The 26960-nt window shown below is 37.8% G+C and overlaps 1 protein-coding gene across 1 annotated transcript in view; it reads left to right on the top strand.

Annotated features, from left to right (window-relative positions):
* DNAH7 (dynein axonemal heavy chain 7) overlaps nucleotides 1–26960 on the top strand; it is a 247305-nt gene that overhangs the window by 119632 nt on the left and 100713 nt on the right. The window contains exons 32-40 of the mRNA XM_079923963.1: nucleotides 6605–6787; nucleotides 7147–7323; nucleotides 10217–10348; nucleotides 11695–11919; nucleotides 14512–14709; nucleotides 17000–17155; nucleotides 17986–18154; nucleotides 20234–20360; nucleotides 21576–21795. Of these exons, the coding sequence (XP_079780089.1) occupies nucleotides 6605–6787; nucleotides 7147–7323; nucleotides 10217–10348; nucleotides 11695–11919; nucleotides 14512–14709; nucleotides 17000–17155; nucleotides 17986–18154; nucleotides 20234–20360; nucleotides 21576–21795 (1587 nt within the window). The remainder of the gene's footprint in view (nucleotides 1–6604; nucleotides 6788–7146; nucleotides 7324–10216; nucleotides 10349–11694; nucleotides 11920–14511; nucleotides 14710–16999; nucleotides 17156–17985; nucleotides 18155–20233; nucleotides 20361–21575; nucleotides 21796–26960) is intronic.

The following is a 26960-nucleotide window of genomic DNA, read 5'->3' as shown; positions in this document are numbered from 1 at the left end:
TCAAAAATTAAATACAAAGAAAATATTTTTAAGGCAGCAAGGGAAAAGCAACAAATAACATACAAGGCAATCCCCATAAGGTTAACAGCTGATCTTTCAGCAGAAACTCTGCAAGCCAGAAGGGTGTGGCAGGACATATTTAAAGTGGTGAAAGGGAAAAACCTACAACCAAGGTTACTCTACCCAGCAAGGATCTCATTCAGACTTACAGACAAGCAAAAGCTAAGAGAATTCAACACCACCAAACCAGCTTTACAACAAATGCTAAAGGAACTACTCTAGGCAAGAAACACAAGAGAAGGAAGAGACCTACAGAAACAAACCCAAAACAGTTAAGAAAATGGTAATAGGAACGTACATGTCAATAACTACCTTAAGTGTAAATGGATTAAATGCTCCAACCAAAAGACATAGACTGACTGAATGGATACAAAAACAAGACCCATATATATACTATCTACAAGAGACCCACATCAGACCTAGGGACACATACAGACTGAAAGTGAGGGGATGGAAAAAGATATTCCATGCAAATGGAAATCGAAAGTTGGAGTAGCAATTCTCATATCAGATAAAATAGTCTTTAAAATAAAGACTATTACAAGAGACAAAGAAGGACACTACATAATGATCAAGGGATCAATCCAAGAAGAAGCTATAACAATTGTAAATATTTATGCACCCAACATAGGAGCCCCTCAATACATAAGGCAAATGCTAACATCCATAAAAGGGGAAATTGACAGTAGCACAACCATAGTAGGGGATGTTAGCACCCCACTTTCCCCAATGGACAGATCATCCAAAATGAAAATAAATAAGGAAACACAAGCTTTAAATGATACATTAAACAAGATGGACTTAATTGACATTTACAGAACATTCCATCCAAAAACAATAGAGTACACTTTCTTCTCAAGTGCTCATGGAACATTCTCCAGGAGAGATCCTATCATGGGTCACAAATCAAGCGTTGGTAAATTTAAGAAAATTGAAGTCGTATCAAGTATCTTCTCTGACCATAATGCTATGAGACTAGATATCAATTACAGGAAAAAATCTGTAAAAATACAAACATATGGAGGCTAAACAAAACACTACTAAATAACCAAGAGATCACTGAAGAAATCAAAGAGGAAATCAAAATATACCTAGAAACAAATGAAATGAAATGAAATTGTTGACAATGAAAACACGATGACCCAAAACCTATGGGATGCAGCAAAAGCAGGTCTAAAAGGGAAGTTTATAGCACTAGAATCCTACCTCAAGAAATAAGAAACATCTCAAATAAACAACCTAACCTTATGCGTAAAGCAATTAGAGAAAGAAGAACAAAACATCCCCAAAGTTAGAAGAAGGAAAGGAATCATAAAGATCAGATCTGAAATAAATGAAAAAGAAATGAAGGAAACGATAGCAAAGATCAATAAAACTAAAAGCTGGTTCTTTGAAAAGATAAACAAAATTGATAAATCATTATTAGCCAGACTCATCAAGAAAAAAAGGGAGAAGGCTCAAGTCAACAGACTTAGAAATGAAAAAGGAGAAGTAACAACTGACACTGCAGAAATACAAAGGATCATGAGAGATTACTACAGGCAACTCTATGCCAATAAAATAGACAACCTGGAAGAAATGGACAAATTCTTAGAAAAACACAACCTTCCGAGACTGAACCAGGAAGAAATAGAAAATATAAACAGACCAATCACAAGCACTGAAATTGAAACTGGGATTAAAAATCTTCCAGCAAACAAAAGCCCAGGATCAGATGGCTTCACAGGTGAATTCTATCAAACATTTAGAGAAGAGCTAACACCCATCCTTCTCAAACTCTTCCAAAATATAGCAGAGGGAAGAACACTCCCAAACTCATTCTACCAGGCCACCATCACCCTGATACCAAAACCAGAAAAACTGTCACAACAAGAGAAAACTGCAGACTAATATCACTGATGAACATAGATGCAAAAATCCTCAACAAAATACTAGGAAACAGAATCCAGCAGCACATTAAAAGCATCATGCACCATGATCAAGTTGCGTTTATCCCAGGATTGCAAGGATTCTTCAATATGCCCAAATCAATCAATGTGATAATCCATATTAACAAACTGAAGGAGAAAAACCATATGATCATCTCAATAGATGCAGAAAAAGCTTTCGACAGAATTCAACACTGACTTATGATAAAAACTCTCCAGAAAGTAGGCATAGAGGGAACTTACCTCAACATAATAAAGGCCATATACAACAAACCCAGAGCCAACATTGTTCTCAATGGTGAAAAACTGAAACCATTTCCACTAAGATCAGGAACAAGACAAGGTTGCCCACTCTCACCACTCTTATTCAACATAGTTTTGGAAGTTTTATCCACAGCAGTTAGAGAAGAAAAAGAAATGAAAGGAATCCAAATAAGAAAAGAAGAAGTAATAATGTCACTGTTTGCAGATGACATGATACTATACAAAGAGAATCCTAAAGATGCTACCAGAAAACTACTAGAGATAATCAATGAATTTGGGAAAGTATTAGAATACAGAATTAATGCGCAGAAATCTCTTGCATTCTTATACACTAATAATGAACAATCTGAAAGAGAAATTAAGGAAACACTCCCATTTACCATTGCAACAGAAAGAATAAAATACCTAGGAATAAACCTACCTAAGGAGACAGAAGACCTGTATGCAGAAAACTATAAGACACTGATGTAAGAAATTAAAGATGATACAAACAGATGAAGAGATATACCATGTTCTTGGATGGGAAGAATCAACATTGTGAAAATGACTCTACTATGCAAAGCAATCTACAGATTCAGTGCAATCCCTATCAAGCTACCAATGGCATTTTTCACAGAACTAGAGCAAAAAATTTCACAATTTGTATGGAAACACAAAAGACCCCAAATAGCCAAAACAATCTTGAGAAAGAAAAACAGAGCTGGAGGAATCAGGCTCCCTCACTTCAGACTATACTACAAAGCTGCAGTAATCGAGACAGTATGGTACTGGCACAAAAACAGACATTTAGATCAATGGAACAGGATAGAAAGCCCAGAGAGAAATCCACGCACATATGGGCACCTTATCTTTGACAAGGGAGGCAAGAATATACAATGGAAAAATGACAGTCTCTTCAATAAGTGGTGCTGGGAAAACTGGACAGCTACATGTATAAGGATGAAATTAGAACACTCCCTAACACCATACACAAAAATAAACTCAAAATGGATTTGAGACCTAAATGTAAGACCAGACACTATAAAACTCTTAGAGGAAAACATAGGAAGAACACTCTTTGACATAAATCACAGCAAGATCTTTTTTGATCCACCTCCTAGAGTAATGGAAATAAAAACAAAAATAAACAAATGGGACCTAATGAAACTTAAAAGCTTTTGCACAACAAAGGAAACCATAAACAAGACAAAAAGACAACCTTCAGAATGGGAGAAAATATTTGCAAATGAATCAGTGGACAAAGGATTAATCTCCAAAATATAGAAACAGCTCATGCAGCTCAATATTAAAAAAACAAGTAACCCAACCTAAATATGGGCAGAAGACCTACATAGACATTTCTCCAAAGAGGACATACAGATGGCCAAGAAGCACATGAAAAGCTGCTCAATATGACTAATTATTAGAGAAATGCAAATCAAAACTACAATGAGGTACCACCTCACACCAGTTAGAATGGGCATCATCAGAAAATCTACAAACAACAAATGCTGGAGAGGGTGTGGAAAAAAGGGAACCCTCTTGCACTGTTGGTGGGAATGTAAATTGATACCGGCACTATGGAGAACAGTATGGAAGTTCCTTAAAAAATAAAAATAGAATTACCCTATGATCCAGCAATCCTACTACTGGGCATATACCCAGAGAAAACCATAATTCAAAAAGACACATGCACCCCAATGTTCATTGCAGCACTGTTTACAGTAGCCAGGTCATGGAAGCAACCTAAATGCCCATCGACAGATGAATGGATAAAGAAGATGTGGTACATATATACAGTGGAATATTACTCAGCCATTATAAGAAACGAAATTGTGTTATCTGTAGTGAGGTGGATGGACCTAGAGACTGTCATACAGAGTGAAGTATGTCAGAAAGAGAAAAACAAATACCATATGCTAACACATATATGGAATCTAAAAAAAAAAGGTTCTGAAGGACCTAGGTGCAGGACAGGAATAAAGACACAGACGTAGAGAATGAACTTGAGGACACGGGGAGGGGGAAGGATAAGATGGGATGAAGTGAGAGAGTGGCATTGACATATATACACTACCAAATGTAAAACAGATAGCTAATGGGAAGCAGCCACATAGCACAAGGAGATCAGCTCAGTGCTTTGTGACCATCTAGAGCGGTGGGATAGGGGAAGTGGGAGGGAGACGCAAGAGGAAGGAGATATGGGGATATATGTATATGTATAGCAGATTCACTTTGTTATACAGCAGCAACTAACACAACATTGTAAAACAATTTTACTCTGATAAAGATGTTAAAAAATATATAAATAAATAAAACACATTACTGAACAGTCTGGCAGTGTTTCTGTGAAGAGCACTGTTAGTGCCTGCAGAGAGGCCAGAGACCATGAGGGCAGGCATCTTCTCCTCAGTATGCACAGAAGAGAGGGCAGGAGCAAAGAAGACTGGGGAGAGTATTTCTGATCTTCTTTTTCCAGGCTAAGTGACCCAGGAAAGAGAGCATCTGAGTAACGTGATCCTTTCAATCCTTCAATAATGTTCTTCCTGTGCCCTGCTGCTCAGCTAGCTGTCAGTGTCACACCCACTAATTGTTAGATAGACTCCAGTGCTTAGAGAGGAAATTGCAGACCTTTATAAAACGATGTCTTACAAATTCCAACACTTACCCTTTAGTGTGTTAGGAAGAGAATCGGCTGCCTGTGGAAAGCAGAAGAGGTAAAGGGTGTGCCAGCTGCTGGCTGCTGGGAAGGGGAGTGGGAACTTACCTCCTCCTGGCTTACCCTACTGAGTGGCAGCTTCCCACTGTTACAGAAAAGGGTCCACAGACCAATAAATGTTAACTTGGTTGTCGTATGTTAGCAGACTCTCCGTGGAGTGTGATTACACGGAGACAGCTTGCTAAGGCTAGTCTTACAGGAAAAGGGGCCTAGGCTACAGACATTTGTTTTAAGTCTTTTTTTATATAAATGTTTTCTTTATTCTGACTACCATACATCCTAAATTTGGTGCTCTTTACCTACTTAAGGACCAGCCCGTCATGAGTCAGTGTAATAACAGAAAAACATCAAATTGCAGCTCTGCTTTTATTGCCTGAAGGGGCTTGAGCAATGAATAATGTAAGGATTGGCTCTCAGGGCACAGGTGGGGCGGGCAGAGGTCTGGGACCATTGATGTCCCAGATCCTTTGATGTCTCAGATCCTTTCTTGTCACAGTGGATGACCTCTGGCCCAGTTTAACATGTGAAGGCTCCAGATAATGTATGCTGTTACATTATTTATAAAGAAATAATCATGAGATGTCTCCCATTTTACACTTAGCTACACAGTACACATTATATTTTCCAGGAAGCTACATCCTGTAAATACTGAGTCTCCAGGAAGTTAAGTAGCTGTCCCAAAGTCACACAGCTGGGAAGTAGTAGAATCAGATTAAAAGTGAGGTCTTTCAGACTGCACAGCCCAACAACTCACCGTTCCAGGGCAGTGTTTCTTAGAGTGAAGATGAGCAGCCCTGGGAACCCAACAGCAGGAGGAAAAGTTGCTCTGAAGGTGATCTCGGAGATAACAGGCTCTTCCGTGCTTCCTGAGCGTGGCCAGAGCTAGCTTCTGACAGGCCAGACAGGCCCACTGTCTTGTGGATTAATGCCTTTGGTCACAGGGAATGAGAATGTGTTAAGGTGGATTCAGATCCTTCACTACTTCAACTCAAATTCACATTTGCTGAAGGGGAACCAAAGCATCATCTGTGTCCTCAGAAGGGCTGCTTCATAAGGATCTAGAAAAGAGAATCCGTTTTTGCTCCCTCTGGCTAATATTTGTTGAACATTTACTATATTTTGGACAATATGTAAATATTTTCATGTTTCTCATTGTGGGACTGTGAAGGTTATATTGATATTAATGCCCTGTACCACCATGAGACAGTTCAGCCCAAGAAGGATGTGCGTGTTAATTCATTCAGTGGAGGGAACAAAAAACTTGACTTATCACACAAGAGTAATTAATCTGTATGAACACTAAATAGAATCTCTAGAGTCAGACAGTCTGAATGAAAATTGTTTTCCCTGGCAATTACATGTTTGTTTTACTTATGATACTCTCTAAAACATGTTATATATGAGTTTAGAAACATTGGAAAAGATGGAATCTTAAGATGTTATATATATTTGTCTCATCCGTGGCATATATAGGCTTCTTTAGTGAATATATATATATTCACACATGTATGCACACTTTATTCCAGAGATGCCTTTACATTTTGATGGTGCAGTTAGTTTTAGGGGTTACATTTTAAAGTTGTAAAATAATATTATTGAACTTTTTCCCTTCCATGACTATTTTTGTCCTTTATTCACCGTATGCATGAACCAGACGCCAGACAGGAAATGGTTAGTTTTTGATGGGCCAGTAGATGCAGTATGGATTGAGAATATGAACACTGTGCTGGATGACAACAAAAAACTGTGTCTGATGAGCGGGGAGATTATCCAAATGTCACCACAAATGAATCTTATTTTTGAACCAATGGATTTAGAAGTTGCTTCTCCTGCCACTGTAAGTGCTCAGTTTTCACATCTGCTTATAAATTTGAAATGTTATAAATGCGTTTATTGCTTAGTAACTTTGACTCTAGACGAAAAGTATTTATAGAATTCATTTTAACAGCCATCTGTGATTCTCCAAGAGCAGCCGTGTCTGTCGACATACCTTGACAAATATTAAGTGTCAGGCATATTTTCCTCTTGGCCTAGGACCATTTGGTAAAGTCGTACACAAAAGTTAAATCAGGAAATTATCTAAAAGTATGCTATTTTTTCCCCAAGAGTTTTCTGAAGGTTGTAAGAAATAGATGTATCAAGTCATATTTCTTTTATAAGCAGTTCCTTGGAGGTAAACAATGATTGTTTTTCCAGGTTTCCAGATGTGGGATGATTTACATGGAGCCTCATATGCTGGGCTGGAGACCGCTGATGTTGTCTTGGATAAATCTTTTACCTCCTGTGATCAGTATTATTCAGAAGGAATTTATAATAGGCTTATTTGACAGAATGGTTCCTGTTTCTGTTGAATTTATTAGAAAGCATACAAAGGTAAGAGGGATGAAAGTTTTAATATTTAAAAAATAAATGGAAAATCCAAATTAGCCATATATATACATTTTAATGTCTACTTTTATTGCCAACTACCAGATATTAAAATAAGTTCTTAACTAGTTTGACTAAAAATGCTTTTCTTATTAAAGTTTAAAATTTTTAATTAACATAATTCTCCAAAAAATATTTTAAATGAAGCATCCTGTGGTTTGAGAAAAATGTGTGGATCTTTTCTCTCTTAAGAAACAAACTCAGAGTCCCACCTAATCACATCTGGGTGAAAATATTCTAAATAGTTCTCTCTCTGGGACTTCCCTGGTGGCGCAGTGGTTGAGAGTCCGCCTGCCGATGCAGGGGACACGGGTTCGTGCCCCGGTCCGGGAAGATCCCACATGCCGCAGAGCGGCTGGGCCCGTGAGCCATGGCCGCTGAGCCTGCGCGTCCGGAGCAAGTTTTCATTTTGAAATTTTTCTTTATTTTCCAATGCTTTTAGAATAAATATATATTATTTTATAATTAGAAAAAGGACAAGTGAAAAAAGTAATCTCGTTTATGACTTCCAAAGAACTCGATAGTGGGTCACATGGAGAAACACATATTACTGCTTTTTAGACATACTAAATGAGGAATCAGCTATATTTAGCATGAGTGCATCTAATTGTTTAGGGATTACAATGGATAGCTAATAAAACTGTGATTCGGAAAGGGAAGCCAGCCTGTGGTAGAAGAATTGAAAGAGGTCCTAAAGCAAACAAATCCATTTTTCTTTCTTTTAGTACACCCTGGGGATGAGATGGGGGAAAGGTAGAAGGGAGAGAAGTGACAGCGTGAATTTCCGGAAGCATGGATGTCTCCTGCCTCTGAGAGTTGATGGAGTCCCAATGAGGCTGTTAAACACCCTCCAGCTGGGAACTGTAGGGAAAGATGCTTAATTTCTGCTTTGGGAGATGTGGACCAAAGGTCTTTTAGGATGACTTTGCTCCGGATCAAATATAGGGAAACAGGGTTGGGATTTCTCCTGCTGTTGGAAATATAATAGAAAAGCTTGAGGCAGGTATTTATCTCAGTGTTCGTATTTGGAAAGTAGAATTTAAAACCATGGTAATGAAGATTACTTAAAGGCAAATCCAGAGAAAAAAGAGCAAAGGCTGTAATCCTGGGTATACCAGCAACTTAGAGAGAGGGAATGGGGAGGTTTTGAGTAGTAAGTAGCCAGTGTTATCAGAAATTACTGAGAGTCAGGTGAAGGAAGGAAAGCGTTGGCATGTGTCCCTCGGAAGTGGCAGTAGAGATCTTGAGGGAGCTCTGGCCCCAGCACTTTGAGGGAAGAGGCAAGAGTACTTCAGGGCGGTTGGTTAGGAATGTGGCTGATACTGACTTGATGGTGAGTGTAGGCTGCTCTTTCAGGAAACTTGGCTGTAACGGAATATGTTGTACATATGAAGTAATCATGTTTCAAAATCAATTAAATATGCATCAATTGAGATAAAATAAGCTATAGGTTTTTTTTTTCTCCTGGCATTGTCACAGAAGGTAGGTGTTACAAATAAATGGATTTTCCATATAACTGGAACTGCTCTTTTCAATAGCAAATAGGGGGAAAAATTTTTTTTAATTGAGGTATAATTGACATACAGTATATTAGTTTCAGGTGTACAATATAATGATTTGTATATTTTGTGAAATGATCACCACAGAAAGTCTAGTTAATATCTGTCATACGTAGAATTTTGTTCTTGTAATGAGAATTTTTAAAAAATCATTTTTAATATAAACTTCCTGAAAGGTACTTATGCACTTTTGTCCTTTCTTGAAGAAATTATGAATGCCTGTAGAGCACAGATCTGTGTATGCTGAGGCGGGTAGGAGAGGGATAGATTGGGAATTTGGGATTAGCAGATGCAAACTATCATATATATGTATAACTAAATCACTTTGCTGTACACCAGAAACTAACACAACATTGTGAATCAACTATACTTCAATAAAATAAATTTTAAAACAATTATGAATGCCTGTTATTTACTAAGTAGTAATACGTGTCTGTCTTATTTGTAGTCGTTAACTGTTTGCATTTTAGGGTTGCAGCCATAACACTTAGTCCCTGTCCTTAATCAGACACTCAGTTGTCGCTTACTGCCTGCTTCTACTGGGACAGTGGCCAAATATCAAGTCACCTGCTTCTAATCTTCAGAGAGTCCATTTCAGAGTTAATTCTTACATGTTAACCATGAAGCAATACAACTCTAAAGGCTGGAAGAGAGCTTGGAGGGAAGAAGACAAATGTTTATTGAGAACTTGCTGTATGCTGCATGGTTATAGGAACTGTAACATTATTTATTTTATAAATTCTCATGGTGAGACCCAGAGAAATAAAGTGCACAGTATTTACAGCACTCCAGAAACATTTTATGCTCTTCAAGACTTAAAAATATATTTCATGAGTTTACTCCGAGTACTGCTGTAGCTTATAAAGATATTCTAAAATGGGCTTTATTTATGGAACATGTTAGATAAGCAAATTAATTTCCTGCTCTGAAAGATTTTTTTTTTTTTTAGTGTTTTGGTTTATGAAATTGGTATAACATAGAATCTATGTTTGTGATTAAATTAACTAAACTTGTAACTGAGTTTTTTCAATTTGAGAATCAGTATAAGAGTGATTAAAGAGCACACGCCACCTGGATGGGACGTCCATTGCTGCCTCACTCTAGGGAACTAATATGTACCTCAGTTTTCCCTCCTATAAAATTAGAATTGTAACAGTAGTACCTTTTCATAGATACTTTGGCTGTTAGAACTAAATGAGTTCAATAAAAATTAGTTGATACTATTTCAGTTAGTGCCTCATTTAAATTGTTTCACAGACTTTTTTTCTCTGATTTTTCAGGAATTATCTCCTACTTCAGATACAAACTTAGTCCGATCCCTAATGAATCTGATAGACTGTTTTATGAGTGACTTTGCTGATGAAGTCAAAGTAGGAGAGAGAAATGATCGAGAAACTTACTCTTTACTTGAGGTAGGTCCATTTCTCTTTGAGTCTTGCAATAGAAAGACATCCACTGCTTTCCCCAACGCTTCCTAATTAATTAACCTCATTTTTCCCGGAACTGGAGTCTGGACAATGGGTGGTAGCTGAACAGTGAGGAAAAAGTCAGGTTCCAAATGCCAGGTGCTGGTAGGAAAGCTCCTTGACCGGCAGTTCTGTTGGATCAAGAAGTTTGGGTGGAGCCCGATGATTCCCACAGATCTGCTACTGATTACCTTGGGTCAGTTGGCCTGTCTCAAAGATGATCAATCCTCAAAATGTCAATGACCATTGACAACAGGATTCACCTCCCCTTCAACCTCCAAATTATAATTCATTGCTTTTTCTCCTTACTTTTCCGCCTTTTTCATGAGATATAAATGTTTAAAAAAATATATGTATTGAGTATAAGTATATATTTGAAATGAGGAAAGCAAGAAAATATATAATCTATAAACATTTTAAATATAGGAATAAAATTATCAACAGACCTTGAATCTTCTTTAATAAAAAAATTATGTATTGGCTAATGGTAGCACTTCTAATGTAGTCAGTTACTTTTTCCATATGTTTTATGAAATAAATTTTTAGTTTCATTTAAAACAGTTTCCAGAGAAAGACAGTCTGTAAGCTGTGAGTAGGTGAATAGTGTGAAGCCAGAGTTCACAACTTTTATGAGCATAGTCAAGACTGTTTTAACATTAAAACATGTATATGTTTTAATGGCATTAAAAAGGGGATTTGATTTTAAAACTATCAAACAGGCTTTCTCATTTGAGTGGTGTGTCTTGTTGTCTCCCCTGTTCCCTCTGCCTGAGTCTGGTAAGAAAGCTTGCAGGTTAGCAGTTCTAATTATACAATCAATGCTCAGGTAATTATTACAACAGGTAAATAAAAGTATTTGAATTTGTTCTACTTTTTTAAAAACACTGCATCAGAATTTAAATTTAATAAATATATATAGTGGGTTGATTATTCTTTATTAAAATATGCTTTTGTACTTTAATAAAAAGTTATCTCAATGTTCTTTTTAATATCAAAGTTCAGCCATATATTTAAATTATCACCTGATTTACCAGACTAATCATTCTAAGGTTTTACTATGCCTAGAATTTATACTTTGCATTGCATTATCTTCTCTGATAGTAAGACTTTATAAGACATGTAATTTGATAGAAAAAAACTAATTATTACAAAATCCTGAGATAACCTACTACCATATATCAGTTTATTCATTTCCTTTCAAAGATATTAATCTGGCTGATATGATTTAAGCTTCAAGAATAGATTAAAGTTATTCTTTAATGCACTCCTATCTTCTCATCTCTCCAATTCAGGGCATTTTTCTGTTTTCATTGATCTGGTCCATTGGTGCTTCTTGTAAAGATGATGATCGGTTGAAATTTAATAAGATTCTTCGAGAACTAATGGAAGGCCCGATTTCAGAAATAACTCGAAATAGGTTTAAATTACTGAGTGGTACTGAGCAAACATCTTCAAAAACACTAACTGTTCCATTTCCTGAAAAAGGAACAATTTATGATTATCAGTTTGTCACTGAGGTAAGAGTTCTGAAGCAAGAGTTGTAACTGCCAACCAGGCAGAGTCTCCTTGGAGACACACAGCACATAAAGGCTCTGTGGCCACCTTGTCACCACTGTTTACCTTAGGAGACAGCATGGAGTAGAGGAAGGCACGCTGGTTGTGAAGTCAGGCACACCTGGGTCTGCCATATAGCCTTGGACTAGTTCTTTAATCTCCCTGAACCTTGTTTTTCTCATTGATAAAATGAGACAAATAATAATACTTGTTGGGCCAGTTGTACTCATTGCAAAAAATCACACATTAGGACATCCAGTCCAGCACCAGGCGAGTACTGCTCAACGACACACCTCTGGGAGGTTCATGGTGCATGTTAGCACATCACAGGCTAAGAGGTCCTGCAGGACCGCCGCTGGGTGTTTAGGAATTCAGCCCTTCCCAAACAGATTGGACAATACAACCTGGGTGGTGTTTGTTCACTTGTTTGTTTTTGTGTAACAGCTCCCATAAGTACTGTAAATGAGGACAAAGTTTTGGTATACATATTATTTAAATATATGCAGATTTAAGTGAGGTTGGGATCACACCATATCCTCACTGGGTAGTTGTATATCCTCCTTCCTCCTTTAATAAAGAAAACAACTCTCTGTCTCACTGATATTTCTTTAATAAACTTATTTTTCTAAAACCTCCCTATAATCTACCATTTGGATGGACCATGATCCATTGCGTTTCGTAGTCTTGGACATTGAAGTGTTTTTGTTGTTTTAGTTTTAATGCTTTTGTGAATATTCTTGTGCACAAGTCATTGCGTACATATCTGATTATTTCTTTAAGATAGGTTCCTAGAAAAGGAACTACTGTATCATTTTTTAAATTTTTATGGCTCTTGACCATGTATTGCCAACCTCACCTCAGAAGAGACTCTTCACCCTGCCAGCCACAAGATACCTTTATATCTTTGCTAATTTTACTTCAAATGACTAACCATACGCTGCATTTTCAGAGCACTTTGCAGTTTATTAAGCTTTTCCACAATCACTTCTATTTTGTTTCCCAGCATCTCAGTGAAATGGTAAAGGTAGGATTATTTTTCAAATTTTACCATTGAGGGAACTGAGTGAGGCTCAGAGGTATTTTGTGATTTTTCCCAGGATCACACAATCTCTAAATGACTCTCTGTTCTAGGTTTTGTGATTCTTAATTTTTCCTTCCCCACAGGTGGCAAAATATCCATGTTAGAAAAGATTATCAAGAGTATAGAAAGAGCATTATTTCTTCATCAGTTTTAGAAAGTTCTAGGAATTTCTTTGCAATACTATTTTTAGGCTGATGTAAATTCAGCCTCCTCAAATTCTCTGCTATGTGCACAGCACTGCCAGAAGATACAAAAATGAATAAAGCACAGTGCTGCCCTCTGTGAGTTCCTAACCTCTTCAGAAGAGTGTCATGTATACTGTAGGACAGAAGAGTCTTATATGTCAAGGTCCAGGGACACAGGGCATTTTTGTAACCGTAGGCCCATCAGTGAGGCTGGGTTTTGGGGAACATGAAGAAGGTGTGAAGGAAGAATGGGTCTAAATTCTAATATGCTTCGAAAGGCCAGGAGCTTAAATTGGATTTTGTAAGAAAGGAGAGGCCAGTGGTGTTTGTCTAAGGAGAGAGAGTTAACGTGATATTTTTGAAAAAATTTTTTATAGACACTGCCTTAGCAAATTAAAATTTTAGTTCATAAGCTAATTGGATGAAAAGATACAGTGTAATGTTAATTCATAGTAATAATCTCATATTAAGAAATCTCGTCTGTTCTGGATATCTGTTGCACACCAACATGAATATAGTTAACACTACTGAGCTATACACTTAAAAATGGTTGAAGGTAAATGTTAGGTGTTTTTTACTACAATTAAAAAAAGACACTACTATAAATAAAATAGATAACTGTTAAGGACCTACTGTATAGCACAGGAAACTCTACTCAATACTCTGTAATGACCTATATGGGGAAAAAAATCTAAGAAAGAGTGGATATATGTACATATATAACTGACTCACTTTACTGTACAGCAGAAACTAACACAAAGTCAAAATCAACTCTACCCCAATAAAAATTTTTGTAAGAAAGAAAGAGAAATCTTGCTTGAAATAATAAGCTGATGTTGTAAGTACCATTATAAAAGTCAAACAGTATGCAGCTGATGTTCTATGTAGAAAATTTTTCTATGTGAACAGTTTCTGTGTGAACAGGTATTGAATAAAATTCTTTACTCTTTAACACATTGATTAGACCAGTTTACTCAATGCCATTAAAGAATCTAACAATTGGCCGAAATAACTGGTCTTTGGGTTGACATAATCAGTGGTTTCAGGACATCAAAAGTATCACAACATTGCCATTTCATTTTTATTCATAAAAAGCCCAATTTCTCCTTAATTTAACATAAAATTTAACTTAAAAAAATTAGAGTGAAGAGTTTTAAAGGATAAAAACAAGTGCATAAATATCAAGGATTGTTGTCTTGATCTTTCATCTTTTTTGCAATGGCACAGGAGTGCCATCTAAAAGTATTTTACAACATGGCATTCACTATTTGGTTATTTATTGTAAACAGGGAATAGGAAAATGGGAACCATGGGTAAAGAAGTTGGCAGAAGCTCCTCCAATTCCTAAGGATGTGATGTTTAATGAAATCATTGTACCAACTCTGGACACAGTTCGATGCTCTGCACTAATGAAATTGTTGACCACCCATCAAAAGCCTTCAATATTTGTAGGACCAACAGGAACTGGAAAGAGTGTTTACATTATTGTAAGTATTGTAGAAATCTACATGTTAAAATGTGCATGATAGTCCTAAGAAAATTATTTTTTAAACTACCTGAACTGGTAGGCAATGTTTTTTAAATACTTACGTATTTCAATGTCGCAGCCACAGAGAATTTTTGAGTAATTGCCTATTTATTTTTGAAAGTTGTTTAAAGATATTATGCTACTTTATATCACTAAATTATTGTCCATTTTAAAGTTATTTTAGTGAAAATAGCTTATACAGGATGAAGAATTTTATCTCCCTTAAAAAGGGTGTTTTGGTTGATATTTAATTTTTTAAAGTATCAAATATGTAAACAATTACTACATGGTAATAAGACTGATTTTCTTTAATGATTTCTGGAATCACACCTATTGTGTGGTAGGTAAGAAAATCCTAGCTGCTGCAACAGACATGCCCCAAATCTCAGTAGCCTTATAAATCTTTGTTCCCTTGTGTTTAGGGGATCACACTGATCAAAGATCAGTTCTTGCCTCTAGTTTCAGATTTCTGAAAGGAGAAAGCTGGCTGGAACTATTTTTTGTTTTTTTTTTTTTTTGATGATGAGAAACAATGCCGTATTTTATTTTATTTTTTTTTGCGGTGCGGGCCTCTCACTGTTGTGGCCTCTCCCGCCGCGGAGCACAGGCTCCGGACGCGCAGGCTCAGCGGCCATGGCTCATGGGCCCAGCCGCTCCGCGGCACGTGGGATCCCCCCGGACCGGGGCACGAACCCGTGTCCCCCGCATCGGCAGGCGGACTCCCAACCACTGCGCCACCAGGGAAGCCCCTGGCTGGAACTATTAATGAGTAGCACCTCCAGCCTTTGACATGGCAAGTAAGTGCAAGTTTCCCCCGGGTCAGTTGGACAGTGTGGAAGGTAACTGGACTTGAGCCTTCCTGGGAGTCCATTCCATATGACTGCCCACAGAAGTGAGGGAACTCCACTAGTCCCCTTAGGTCAGGGAACTGTGCAATGTGAATGTCCTTTGGGAGTAAGTAAGGAACCTGCACATCTGGTCTTCTCAGAGAGCAAACATTTGGAAGCTTGCCATGACAGCAGGCAAGATAGCATTAGCCAAGAGAGAACCACAGTGACACCAGTGAAGTGGGAATTTTGCCTCTCTTCGTCCAGCTCTGCCCGCTACCCGACCGTGGGCAGGAAGAAGATAGGGAAGGGAGGTGGAGGAAAGAGGAGGAGCTATCGGTGGCCCCTCCCCCATTGCAGTTTCCCAGTCAATTCACGTTCTCCCAGTTGTGACAGTACCTGTTTCTAGTTCTTTATTGATTTTATATTTTAATCCAGTCCTTTAATCCTTTGGAATATATTTGGTTATATAGTAGAATAATTGTCCTGGTATTATTTATTGAATAATCTCTTTCCCAACAGATTGAAATGTCACCTTTATCATACTAAATGCTGTATGTATCAAGAAATATCCAGGAGTGGGGAGGGAAGATGTTTAGACTGAGATTTTAAATCAAGGTGTTGAGTTGGACTGGATTTTTTTTTAAAAATAACAAAGTGTACAGAAAGCTAATGGATTTATCTAAGATATTATCAAGAGTTAGGGAATGGCGACTTGACATGGTTCAAGGCAGTGGGTGGAGAAAAATAAAGCCTTTGTCATTGGTACCACCATCAAATTCAGCCCAGGTAATAAACTGCCCAGGCCAAAAAGAATTACTTTTCACAAAATTGGGGAACATAATTTGCATCTTATTTTGTAATCTGCTTTTTTCTACTTAAGGTATTGTAAATATTTTCCTATTCCATTATTATTCTACAAGATGATTTGTAGAAAACAACATCTTGGTTAAGAATCATTGTAATTTTACCTGCTTTCCAGTGAATTCCATTTTGAAAGTACAAATTATACTATGTAAGCTTCTTAACTTACTGTCAGATAACTTGATGAAAGTGGAAAGCTAATGAGCTATATTACAGAGAACGTTGATCTGGACAGAGACAAATGGCAGTCTAAATTCTTGTGTCATCTCTGAGAGCTTAACCAAGTTTCTTAACCCCTGAGTCCCTATGACTTCATGTTAGGCAGGAATGTGTACTCTGCATGGTGGTTTTAGAAATCAGAGAAGCCACGTGTCCAGAAGGCCTGCACAAATAGACACACTCCATTGACTTGGTAACTGTTATTGCTGTTGATTCCATCTCTTTTTACATTATGACACTCTAATATTAAATTCAAGTGTGTCAACAATGATGCTTAGTGGTTATTTTGAAATGTCAAAACATAATTGCAACTATGGCTCATTATTTCCTGTTATACAGAATTTTCTTTTAAATCAACTCAGTAAAGATATATACAAGCCTCTGCTGATTAACTTCTCAGCACAAACTACAGCAGCTCAAACTCAGAATATTATCATGTCAAAACTGGACAAAAGAAGAAAGGGAGTTTTTGGACCTCCTTTGGGCAAGAAAATGGTAATTACTCTCTGTTTCTATACGTATAGTACAGCAATGGTCCTATTCATGGGCATTGTTACATTCAGAACGAGGAAGCCAGATATACTGGTACTGGATGTCTTTTTGTGCAGTTTTTTTATCACAGATTTTGGTTAAGTTTTCTTAAAAGTGTGTTCAGATTTGTATGTGCATCAGGCAACTTGACATTAAAAACAAGCAGTTGCCCTTTGAATTCGAAGTAGAATATACATCTGGGAAATTACCTACCTTCCTAATTCTCTCATTAACATTTTTACTCATCGGAGTCTTTGCTTCTTGCTCTCTTGGCCTTTAAACAACCAAGCTATCAATTGACTTTTCCTCTACCAAGAATACACTTCCCGGGCTTCCCTGGTGGCGCAGTGGTTGAGAGTGCGCCTGCGGATGCAGGGGACACGGGCTCGGTGAGAGGCCCGCGTACCGCAAAAAAAAAAAAAAAAAAAGAATACACTTCCCAACCTTACTGTCATCACTCAGAGGTTATAATCATTTTTAAATCACACCTTCCTCATTTATTTTAATGTACTGAAGTTGTACAGGAAAAAAAAGAAGGAATACTGAGAAAAGTTGCATGAGAGGATTAATAGGTTCTAAACTCTTAACTATAAAGGTTAGTAATAAGACTGTCTCCCTGTTCCTTGGTAACATGGATGCTAAGGGATATTCCTGATGTGAAAAGAAACCATCATTTCTCACATATGTACCCCACAAGAAGATAATCTGATTCTTTGCCTGAACATTGTTTGCACCATAGGACACTATATTAAGACATTAATATTTTCTAATCCCTCTTCTCCTTTCATTGTCAGGTTGTCTTTGTAGATGATGTCAATATGCCTGCTCGGGAGGTGTATGGGGCTCAACCTCCTATCGAGTTACTTAGACAATGGTTAGATCACTGGAATTGGTATGACCTAAAAGATTGTTCTATGATCAAACTAGTGGACATTCAAATCATGTGTGCTATGGGACCTCCAGGTACGTTTTCTGAGTTTGTGATTAAGATTGAAAATCACTCTGGCTATATATAAAGGGCAGGAGAAAGAAAGAAAGAGAAATCGGATAACTTGAGTTACAATGTTTTGTGTATATATTTTCTGTGTCTGTACATTGTGACCTAACAGAGTGACCACAATGATCAACACTGCAGAGTGGGTTGACTTGCTTGGAGTCATTCTCATCAAACCAAACAGCTCTTCCAAATCCTTTTTCTTCCACCTTTTGGGACTTTGCTTTCCATTTCCTGTTCCTGCATTCTGAGGTCCCAGATCCCCTGAGAACCCAGATCCCCCTGGGGAAGCTCATTTTCCTCTGTTTCATTCCTTAAAGTTTCAACTGTATGAAACATCCCTGCTTCAATAGTCACCTTTCCCCTACCCCAATCAATTCCCATTTTAGTGAGTCTCTGGATTTAGACAGACTGTGGAGGGGGAATTTGAGTAGGAGATGGCCAAAATAATTAACTCTTAGAGATCCTTTATACTTTTCAGGGGAAATTTGTAAACTCAAAAGAGATCTCTATGTAGGGGAAATTTTTTATTTTAGAATATCTGAAACAGCTTGATTCAACTGACTGGACATTTTTAACTGTTCTTTTCCTGAACTCAAGCTGGTATCCTATATTTTTAAAAATTCCCCTTCTTGATGTACCATGTCTTCAAGGAATCTCTCTGGTATTTGCCTCTGAACCACCTGACCTTTATCTGACCTATAATGCAGACAGTTTGCTCTGAGTCAGTAATTGCTCTCAGTACACTCCCTGGGCCACTTTGAATGCTTCCCCCTCCCCCCACTCTTTTTTTTTTTAATTCTATTGCTCCTGGGTCCCAGACTTTAGCTCCACTTTGCCTCTCCCCCACTACCCAGCAGTCATTTGTACTAAGTGTCCATTTTCCTGGCCTCCTCAAGGACTGGACAGAGGAGCAGGCTAAATCCATGAGGTGTCTTTTCCTCTTGGACCCCATTTTCTAAAAAGACCACCATTTCTGAGCATTCTCTGGGAGGAAGGGTTGAAGATAGACCTGGGTATATGATCTCTGACCTTTCCTTCTGCAGCTCTTTTACCATCTCCTTAAGCTTGCCCAGGTAAATCAGTGTTTATTATAAGCTTCTAAATACATAGAGATACATAACTGTTTTGATCTATAGGCAACTAGTTACATGCTTTCACACATTATCCATGTTTTCAGAATCAGCACAGTATAATAGTGGTAGAAGCAAAAGACAGATTTACCGGGTTTAAAACAAACATAAGACATGAACTCACATATTTTTAAGCAATATAAAGGTATCATGCACATTTAACACCACTTCTTTACCAAAGATTTCATGATAGAATCCCTTTAAGGAGAAAATGCATTTTGTCTATACATGTAAAGATGATAATATCAATCAATTTTGTAAAGTGATGTTACATTCTAAGTCTGTTACTAAAACTTCATATTTGAAAATGTAATCAGTATTTTGTGAAAATAAGATAACCCCCCAGTTTTTACAATTACAGGCAGCCAGTGAAGTGGCCATGTGAACCACATAGACTAGTCCTAGGGAAATTTATTTCAAGATGTGGGGGAAGAATGAGGCTGTATGCCAATGTCATGCTGAATTTCAGCCATGTGGAAAGGACCCTAAAGTATGGTCAGTGAGAATCACCAGGGTTATGTTAATACTGCATACAATATTAACATTGTATAATATTGTATCTTAATATTGTATTGTAATGAGAATGTTTGACGGTTTACTGCTTTGGGCTATGTATGAGTCATGGAGAAGGTGGCCATTGGTTCTTTCTGTCTGGTCAAATTTCCTTTGGTAAATACACTTGACCAAGATTATATCTAATTAGTTGAACTTATTCAGATCATTGAACTAGAAAACAACACCTTGAGGTTGAGGAGAAAACTGTTTTGAGGTCAAGGTTATCCAAATAATCAATTATTCTTCTCTGTGTGCTGTGAATTTGTCCATCTTGCGCGTTGTTTTATGCTGTAAAGTGTAGAGAAAATGCTCTGGTATATATGAATAACACTGTTAAGGGTTATCCTTTTTAATATTTAGGTGGTGGTCGAAATCCAATAACTCCTCGATACATGCGACATTTCAATATTATAACAATCAATGAGTTTAGTGATAAATCCATGTTTACAATCTTCTCTAGAATCTTAACCTGGCATTTAAGAACCTGGTAGGTAATTGAAGGTGTGTTTGTTTTTTCATTGGGGGGGTGTAAAATCTTTGGGGAACATGTCAGTACAAGTAGTGCTTCTCAAACTTTTCCATGAAAGCACCTTTAGACACGGAAGAAGATAACAGGTAACATTGCTTCCCTCCTTTGCTCCCATCTCCAGGTATGGGAACATAACACAAAGGGACTGCAGTATCTTTCTCTTTTTCCTTTATTTTTCTGAAGTCTTGGATTTTAACCTAAAAATCCATACACATTTTGCCTCACGCTGTATAATATATCCATGTTGGAATGATCAATGTTTTGAATTTTTGCCACATAGTTCAATTAATGCTGGAAAGATTGCCAGGTTTATCCTGTGACTTTGACACCCAGTAGTAAAACTCTTGAGTTCCCCAGAGGTGTCCATGTCCAGGTTTGAGTATAACCTTGGAGCCTGTACCCTGGGGAAATATTGCTCCCTAGCTCTGGACACTCAGCACTTCTCCACAAGATACTTGGAGGTCGGGGAGCCAAGTGCACCTGAGCAGTGCAAATCTTGCTCCCTGATGTGGACACCGTCCTCAGGAAATTGTCATTCCTTGCCCTATCCAGTGATGATGGAGGACCCCTTGTCAAGCCAGAAGTGAAATAGAGCCAATTTTTTCAAATGGATATTATTTCCCCATGTTCTTTCTACCCTAATTATTCCTTTTGCCCTTAAAAAAAAATCCTGGCTCATTGTTCATTTTACTTTCTTTTTACTCTCCTTTTCTTGTTCACTTTTCTTTATTTTTTTCTGTGTTTTTATTTTGTTCCTTCCCTTTCTCTGAAAATACCCATTTCACCAGTGTTCTTCCAGGGATTCTATCTCTATGCAATTAAGAATGCCAGGGGGTGAAAGAGGTTAGGAAGCATCGTTTAGTGGACTCTGGGTTTAAGTTACTTAATATGGGTTCCTTGGCTGGCTTTTCTGTCAGTAGTCTTAAGTTCATTAAATTCGTCCTGCTTACTCATGGACTTCCTTTGAACATAAAATAAAATAATGAATGGAAAGTAGCTTTAAAAGAAGTAAAAATTCTATTATCATATCAAGAAATGGTAATTTTGTAAACAAAATCAATTGATTTAATCGTAAGAAAAAAGTCATGCTAGTCATACTAAGTATCATTTATGTATCATAATTCTGTATTTGCTAACATTTTTCTTTCTTTTTACTTAAAAAATTTTTTTAAGTTATAAATTTCCAGACAGTTTTCTAGATTTGACCACACAAATTGTAAATGGTACAATGACTCTGTATAAAGAAGCAATGAAGAATCTCTTGCCTACTCCAGCCAAATCTCACTACCTGTTCAACCTCCGAGATTTCTCCCGTGTCATTCAGGGTGTGTGTTTGTCAAGACCAGAAACAGCAGAAACCAAAGATGTGATTAAACGTCTTTGGGTTCATGAGGTAAATCTCCATGTTACTGATATATGATGATGCAGGAAACAAAGATTTTACCATGCCAACAACTGCGTAAAAAGAAGTATTCAGCAATTTAAATAGATGGATTCCACTATTTGGCATTCTGAAGGCCAATGGCCAAGATAATGTCTAACAATACTTTTCGCTAATATGTTTTATGACATTTAAGATGCCTTATCTCTCATTTTCAGGAATTTCTGTTGATTTATAGGCTATTTCAAAGTAGGTATCATTCTTGGTCTCCTTGAATTGACTTAATCCTTGTTAGTTTGACTTCAAATAATTTTGAGATGGAACACTTTTGTTTTCATTAGAAATGAATGTATTTATGTTCATTACTTACTTGTAGTGATATTAGATGCCAGAAGAACTACAGAGTAAACTAGATTTGAGAACATAGAAACTATATAAAAATATATTTCCCTTTGGGAAGAGATACATGGGTGAACATTTTCTTGTAAAAACTTGTAGAGGAAGGGCAGGAGAGAGAGAAAAAGGAATACAAAAAATAATGCATCAAAAATAATAGTTCAGGGACTTCCCTGGTGGCACAGTGGTTAAGAATCCGCCTGCCAATTCAGGGGACATGGGTTCGAGCCCTGGTTCAGGATGATCCCACATGCTGTGGATCAACTAATCCCGTGAGCCACAACTACTGAGCCTGCTCTGTAGAGCCCACAAGCCACAACTGCTGAGCCTGCGTGCTGCAGCTACTGAAGCCCGCATGCCTAGAGCCTATGCTCCGCAACAAGAGAAATCACCGCAGTAAGACCGTGCACCGCAACCAAGAGTAGCCCCCACTCGCCCCAGCTAGAGAAAGCCCGCGCATAGCTACGAAGACCCAACGCAGCCAAAAAAAAAGAAAGAATATTTTTAAAATAGGCAAAGAATATGGGAAAGTGGGAGGAAAATTTTCTCTTTTTAATATATAACTAATATGGTTATTTTAATTTTAATTAATGTAGTTAGGAAATCTAGAAAATGGAAATGTACTGCTATGTTAAAACCATGTGTTACAGAGACATAAATTTCAGAAAGGCTTTACCAAATTCGATCTTTGTAGGCTTTTTAGATCTACAGTTTGAATTTTTATATCCTCACACATTCAAATATATGCCCAAGTGAAGGTCCATTCCACTCAGAAATTTTGGCCACAGCAGGGTCCCTAAAAGTGACTCTTTGGAAAAGTATGATCTGCAGATTCCACTGTAGGTCACTTAATTGCCTGAGTGGGGTCCATATTCTGGGACGTGAACACAGGCTGTCAGCCTGGTAGGCCACGTGGGTGACAGAAATGTGCTGAAAGGTATAGAGGGAGAGTGGCGAGAGGGGAGGATGTCATTGACTTCACTGAAGGAGCACATTACCTAAGACAGCATTTGGTCACGGGCCAAATCTTCCTGTAGGAAGCATCTCGCATCCTCCAGCTCGGGAACTTTGCCCTTGATATTCCTTCTACCTAGGACACTCCTCCCATTATCCACACGGCTTGCCCATTTACCTCCTTAAGATCTCAGCTCAAATATAACCTTACTATAGAGGCTCGTCTTAGACCATCTCTACGCGCTATAGCTCTTTATCCCTTGTCTCGCTTTATTCTTCATAACACTGAGTGTCACTTGACCCCGTCTATATTTTTGCTTACTTATTGTCTCTACTAGAACAGAAGCTTTATGAGAGCAGCAGCTTTATTTAGTCACTGCTTTCTGCAATGCCTGATACATGACAAGCACTCCAGAAATATTGTCAAATGAGTGCATAAAGGGAAGAAAGAAGGCATCTTACTACCCATAACATGCTTCGTCACGTGGGATTATAATGCTTTGCTTTTTTCCAATCATGAGAGCAGTTCCTATTTGCTGTTGTATATCTGTGGTATGTACAGTTAAACTTTTTAGCCTTTTTCAGATCCTGTCCTGCCTCAGATGTCAGATTACTGAGTTTTGACAATGGCTGTTGAGCTCTTTGGGCATTATAATAAGGTTCATAATATAATAACTCTTCATTTTTAGTGACTACTTCATATTCATATAGTGTCATGAGCTTAAGTCCTTGGCTCAAAACCTTGAAATGGCACCTGACTTTGTGGGGAGGAATTTGGAATAAAAGTCCAGCAGTCCATAAGACCTTGTATGTGTACCTTTCCCCAGTTTTTTCAGGTTACCTCCTGCTCTCACCTTCGTTCACCCACAACACAGGCCTCCTGGCTTTTTTCTGCCTGGAATGCTCTCCCCCCAGGTGTTGACCCTCTGGGCTGGCTCCCTACTGCCTTTGATCAAATCTCTCCTTCTCTGTGAGGCACAACGACCACCCTAATTAGTGCTGCAGCCTCACATCCCACTAGCAGTTCCAGTCTTGTTTGACTTGCTCTATTCTTCTTCTTTCCGGAAAAGTTCCATAGCATGTATCACCTTCTAATATGCTGCACAGTTCATTTGTTATGTTGGTTGTCCATCTCCCGCAGGTGGCATGCCAGCTCCTGAGGGCAGAGGATTTTTTTCCCTCACGGATTTGTCCACAGTGCTGAGCACAGTGCTAGGCACATTGTTCTCACCGTCTCAAACAATAGAAAGTGATTGAGCTTAACACTCTTAACTTGCGCTTTATTTCTGTTTACTCAAAAAGATTTCAGTACTTTAGGTGACTGTTTCCTCTCCACACACTTTTGCCAAACTAGACAACCCAATATAATTTCACTAAATGATTTTTGAGATATAAAACTGGCTTACTATTTTGCATTCCCTTTGGTTTCTGCATTGCTCTCAATCGTTAATGTGCCTAACATCTGGTTTGCTTGTTAAATATAGATACTCAGCACAAGCAACCCAAGAAAAAATAGATAAATTGGGTTTCATCAAAGTTAAAAATATTCATGTTTCAAAAGACACTATCTAGAAAGTGAAAAGACAACCCATAGAATGGAAGAAAATATTTGCAAATCATGTATCCGATGAGCATCTAATATCCAGAATACATAAAGAACTATTACAAAGCAATAGTGAAAGATGAATAACCTAATTTAGAAGTGGAGAGAGAAATAGACATTTCTCCAAAGACGATATACAAATGGCCAATAGGTACATGAAACAATGTTTAACATCACTAATAATTAGGGAAATACAAATCAAGGTCACAGTGAAGTACCCCCTAACACCCAATAGGATGGCTGTAATTAAAAAAAAAAAAACAACTGGATAATAACATTGCTTGTGGGAATGTTATATGGTGCAGCTGCTTTGGAAAACAGTTTGGTAGTTCCTCGAAATGTTAAACATAGAGTTACCATATGACCCAGAAATTCCACTCCTAGCTATATACCCAAGAGAAGTGAAAACACAGGTATACACAAAAACTTGTACATGAGTGTTAGCAGAAGTATTCATAACAGCCAAAAGTGGAAACAACTCATATACATTAGTTGATGAATAGACAAACAAAATGTGGTGTGTGTGTGTGTGTGTTTATATACACACAGTGGAGCTCTGTTCAGCCGTAAAAAGAAATACTGATACACGCTACAACATGGATAAACCTAGAAAACATTACACTAAGTGAAAGAAGCTAGACACAAAAGGCCACATATAATATTTTCCCATTTATATGAAATGGCCAGAATAAGCAAATCCATAGTGACAGGAAGGAGATTACTGGTTGCCAGGGGCTGTGGCGGCATATGGGGTGGGGATAATAATAAGGGACTGCTAATGGGTACAGGGTTTCTTTCTGGGGTGATGAGAAAGATCTAGAATTAGATGGTGGTGATGACTGCACAACTATGTGACTATTCTACAAAAACCATTGAATCGTATGCTTTAAAAGAGTGAATTTTATGATGTGTAAATTATGGACCAATTAAAGCAATTTGTAATCAAGACCTTGAGGCAAATGAATTCAAAGCACAAATACAATATAAATATGCCAGAAATTACTTCCCCTGCAAAGATTTAGATTTATAATGGAAAATTATATGTGTCAACTTTTAAAAATATAAGGGGTGGCAATGGAATAATAGTCGCCTGTATGGAAGAGAGGAGGGCAGGTATCAGCAGAAGTGAGAGTGAGGGAGCTTGCTAAGGTATTGAGAATGTTCTATATCTTGATCTTGGTGGTGGTCACCTGGGTGTAAATATGTGTAAAAGTTCCTGGAGGTGTACACTTAAGATTTTTGTACCTCGTGTAAGGAGATTTTTAAAAAGAAAAACAAAAAGATCTTCCCAGTCGCCATCCTCAAAACTTTTAAGTCAGCAGGTCCAGAGTGGGGCCCTAGATTCATGTGTGTTGACAGTCCCTGAGAAACACTGCCTTAGGTTCTTGCTAAATTGCAGCTAGATAATAATATACTTGATTCATGCTTAGACACTGATGCCCAATATGTGAGGTTGTCTTAGTTTCCTTTTTCTCATAAGAAGGAGGAGGTCTTCAGTATCTCAATCCGAGGAAGTGACTATTGTCATATGTTGGGAAACTCAATTGTCCCATAGAGGAATAGCTTTTGAACTGGGGTGGGGGGAGTATGTGGGAGGCTTCAGTCATACCATTTGTGTAGCTACTGCTGTTAGAAAAAAGGATGACACTATTATGTCAACCAGACAGCAGTGAAAACATTAAAATCATTACTTTTTTTTTTTACATCTTTATTGGAGTATAATTGCTTTACAATGGTGTGTTAGTTTCTGCTTTATAACAAAGTGAATCAGTTATACATATACATATGTTCCCATATCTCTTCCCTCTTGCATCTCCCTCCCTCCCACCCTCCCTATCCCACCCCTCTAGGTGGTCACAAAGCACCGACCTGATCTCCCTGTGCTATGCGGCTGCTTCCCACTAGCTATCTATTTTACATTTGGTAGTGTATATATGTCCATGCCACTCTCTCACTTTGTCCCAGCTTACCCTTCCCCCTCCCCATATCCTCAAGTCCATTCTCTAGTAGGTCTGTATCTTTATTCCTGTCTTACCCCTAGGTTCTTCATGACATTTTTTTTTCTTAGATTCCATATATATGTGTTAGCATACGATATTTGTCTTTCTCCTTCTGACTTACTTCACTCTGTATGACAGACTCTAGGTCCATCCACCTCACTACAAATAACTCAATTTCTTTTCTTTTTATGGCTGAGTAATATTCCATTGTATATATGTGCCAC

This window comes from Stenella coeruleoalba (genome assembly GCF_951394435.1).
Source record: "Stenella coeruleoalba genome assembly, chromosome: 6".
NCBI classification, from domain to species: Eukaryota; Metazoa; Chordata; class Mammalia; order Artiodactyla; family Delphinidae; genus Stenella; species Stenella coeruleoalba.
The sequence above is the reverse complement of the archived record's forward strand: the minus strand, read 5'-3'. Positions and strand labels throughout refer to the sequence as shown.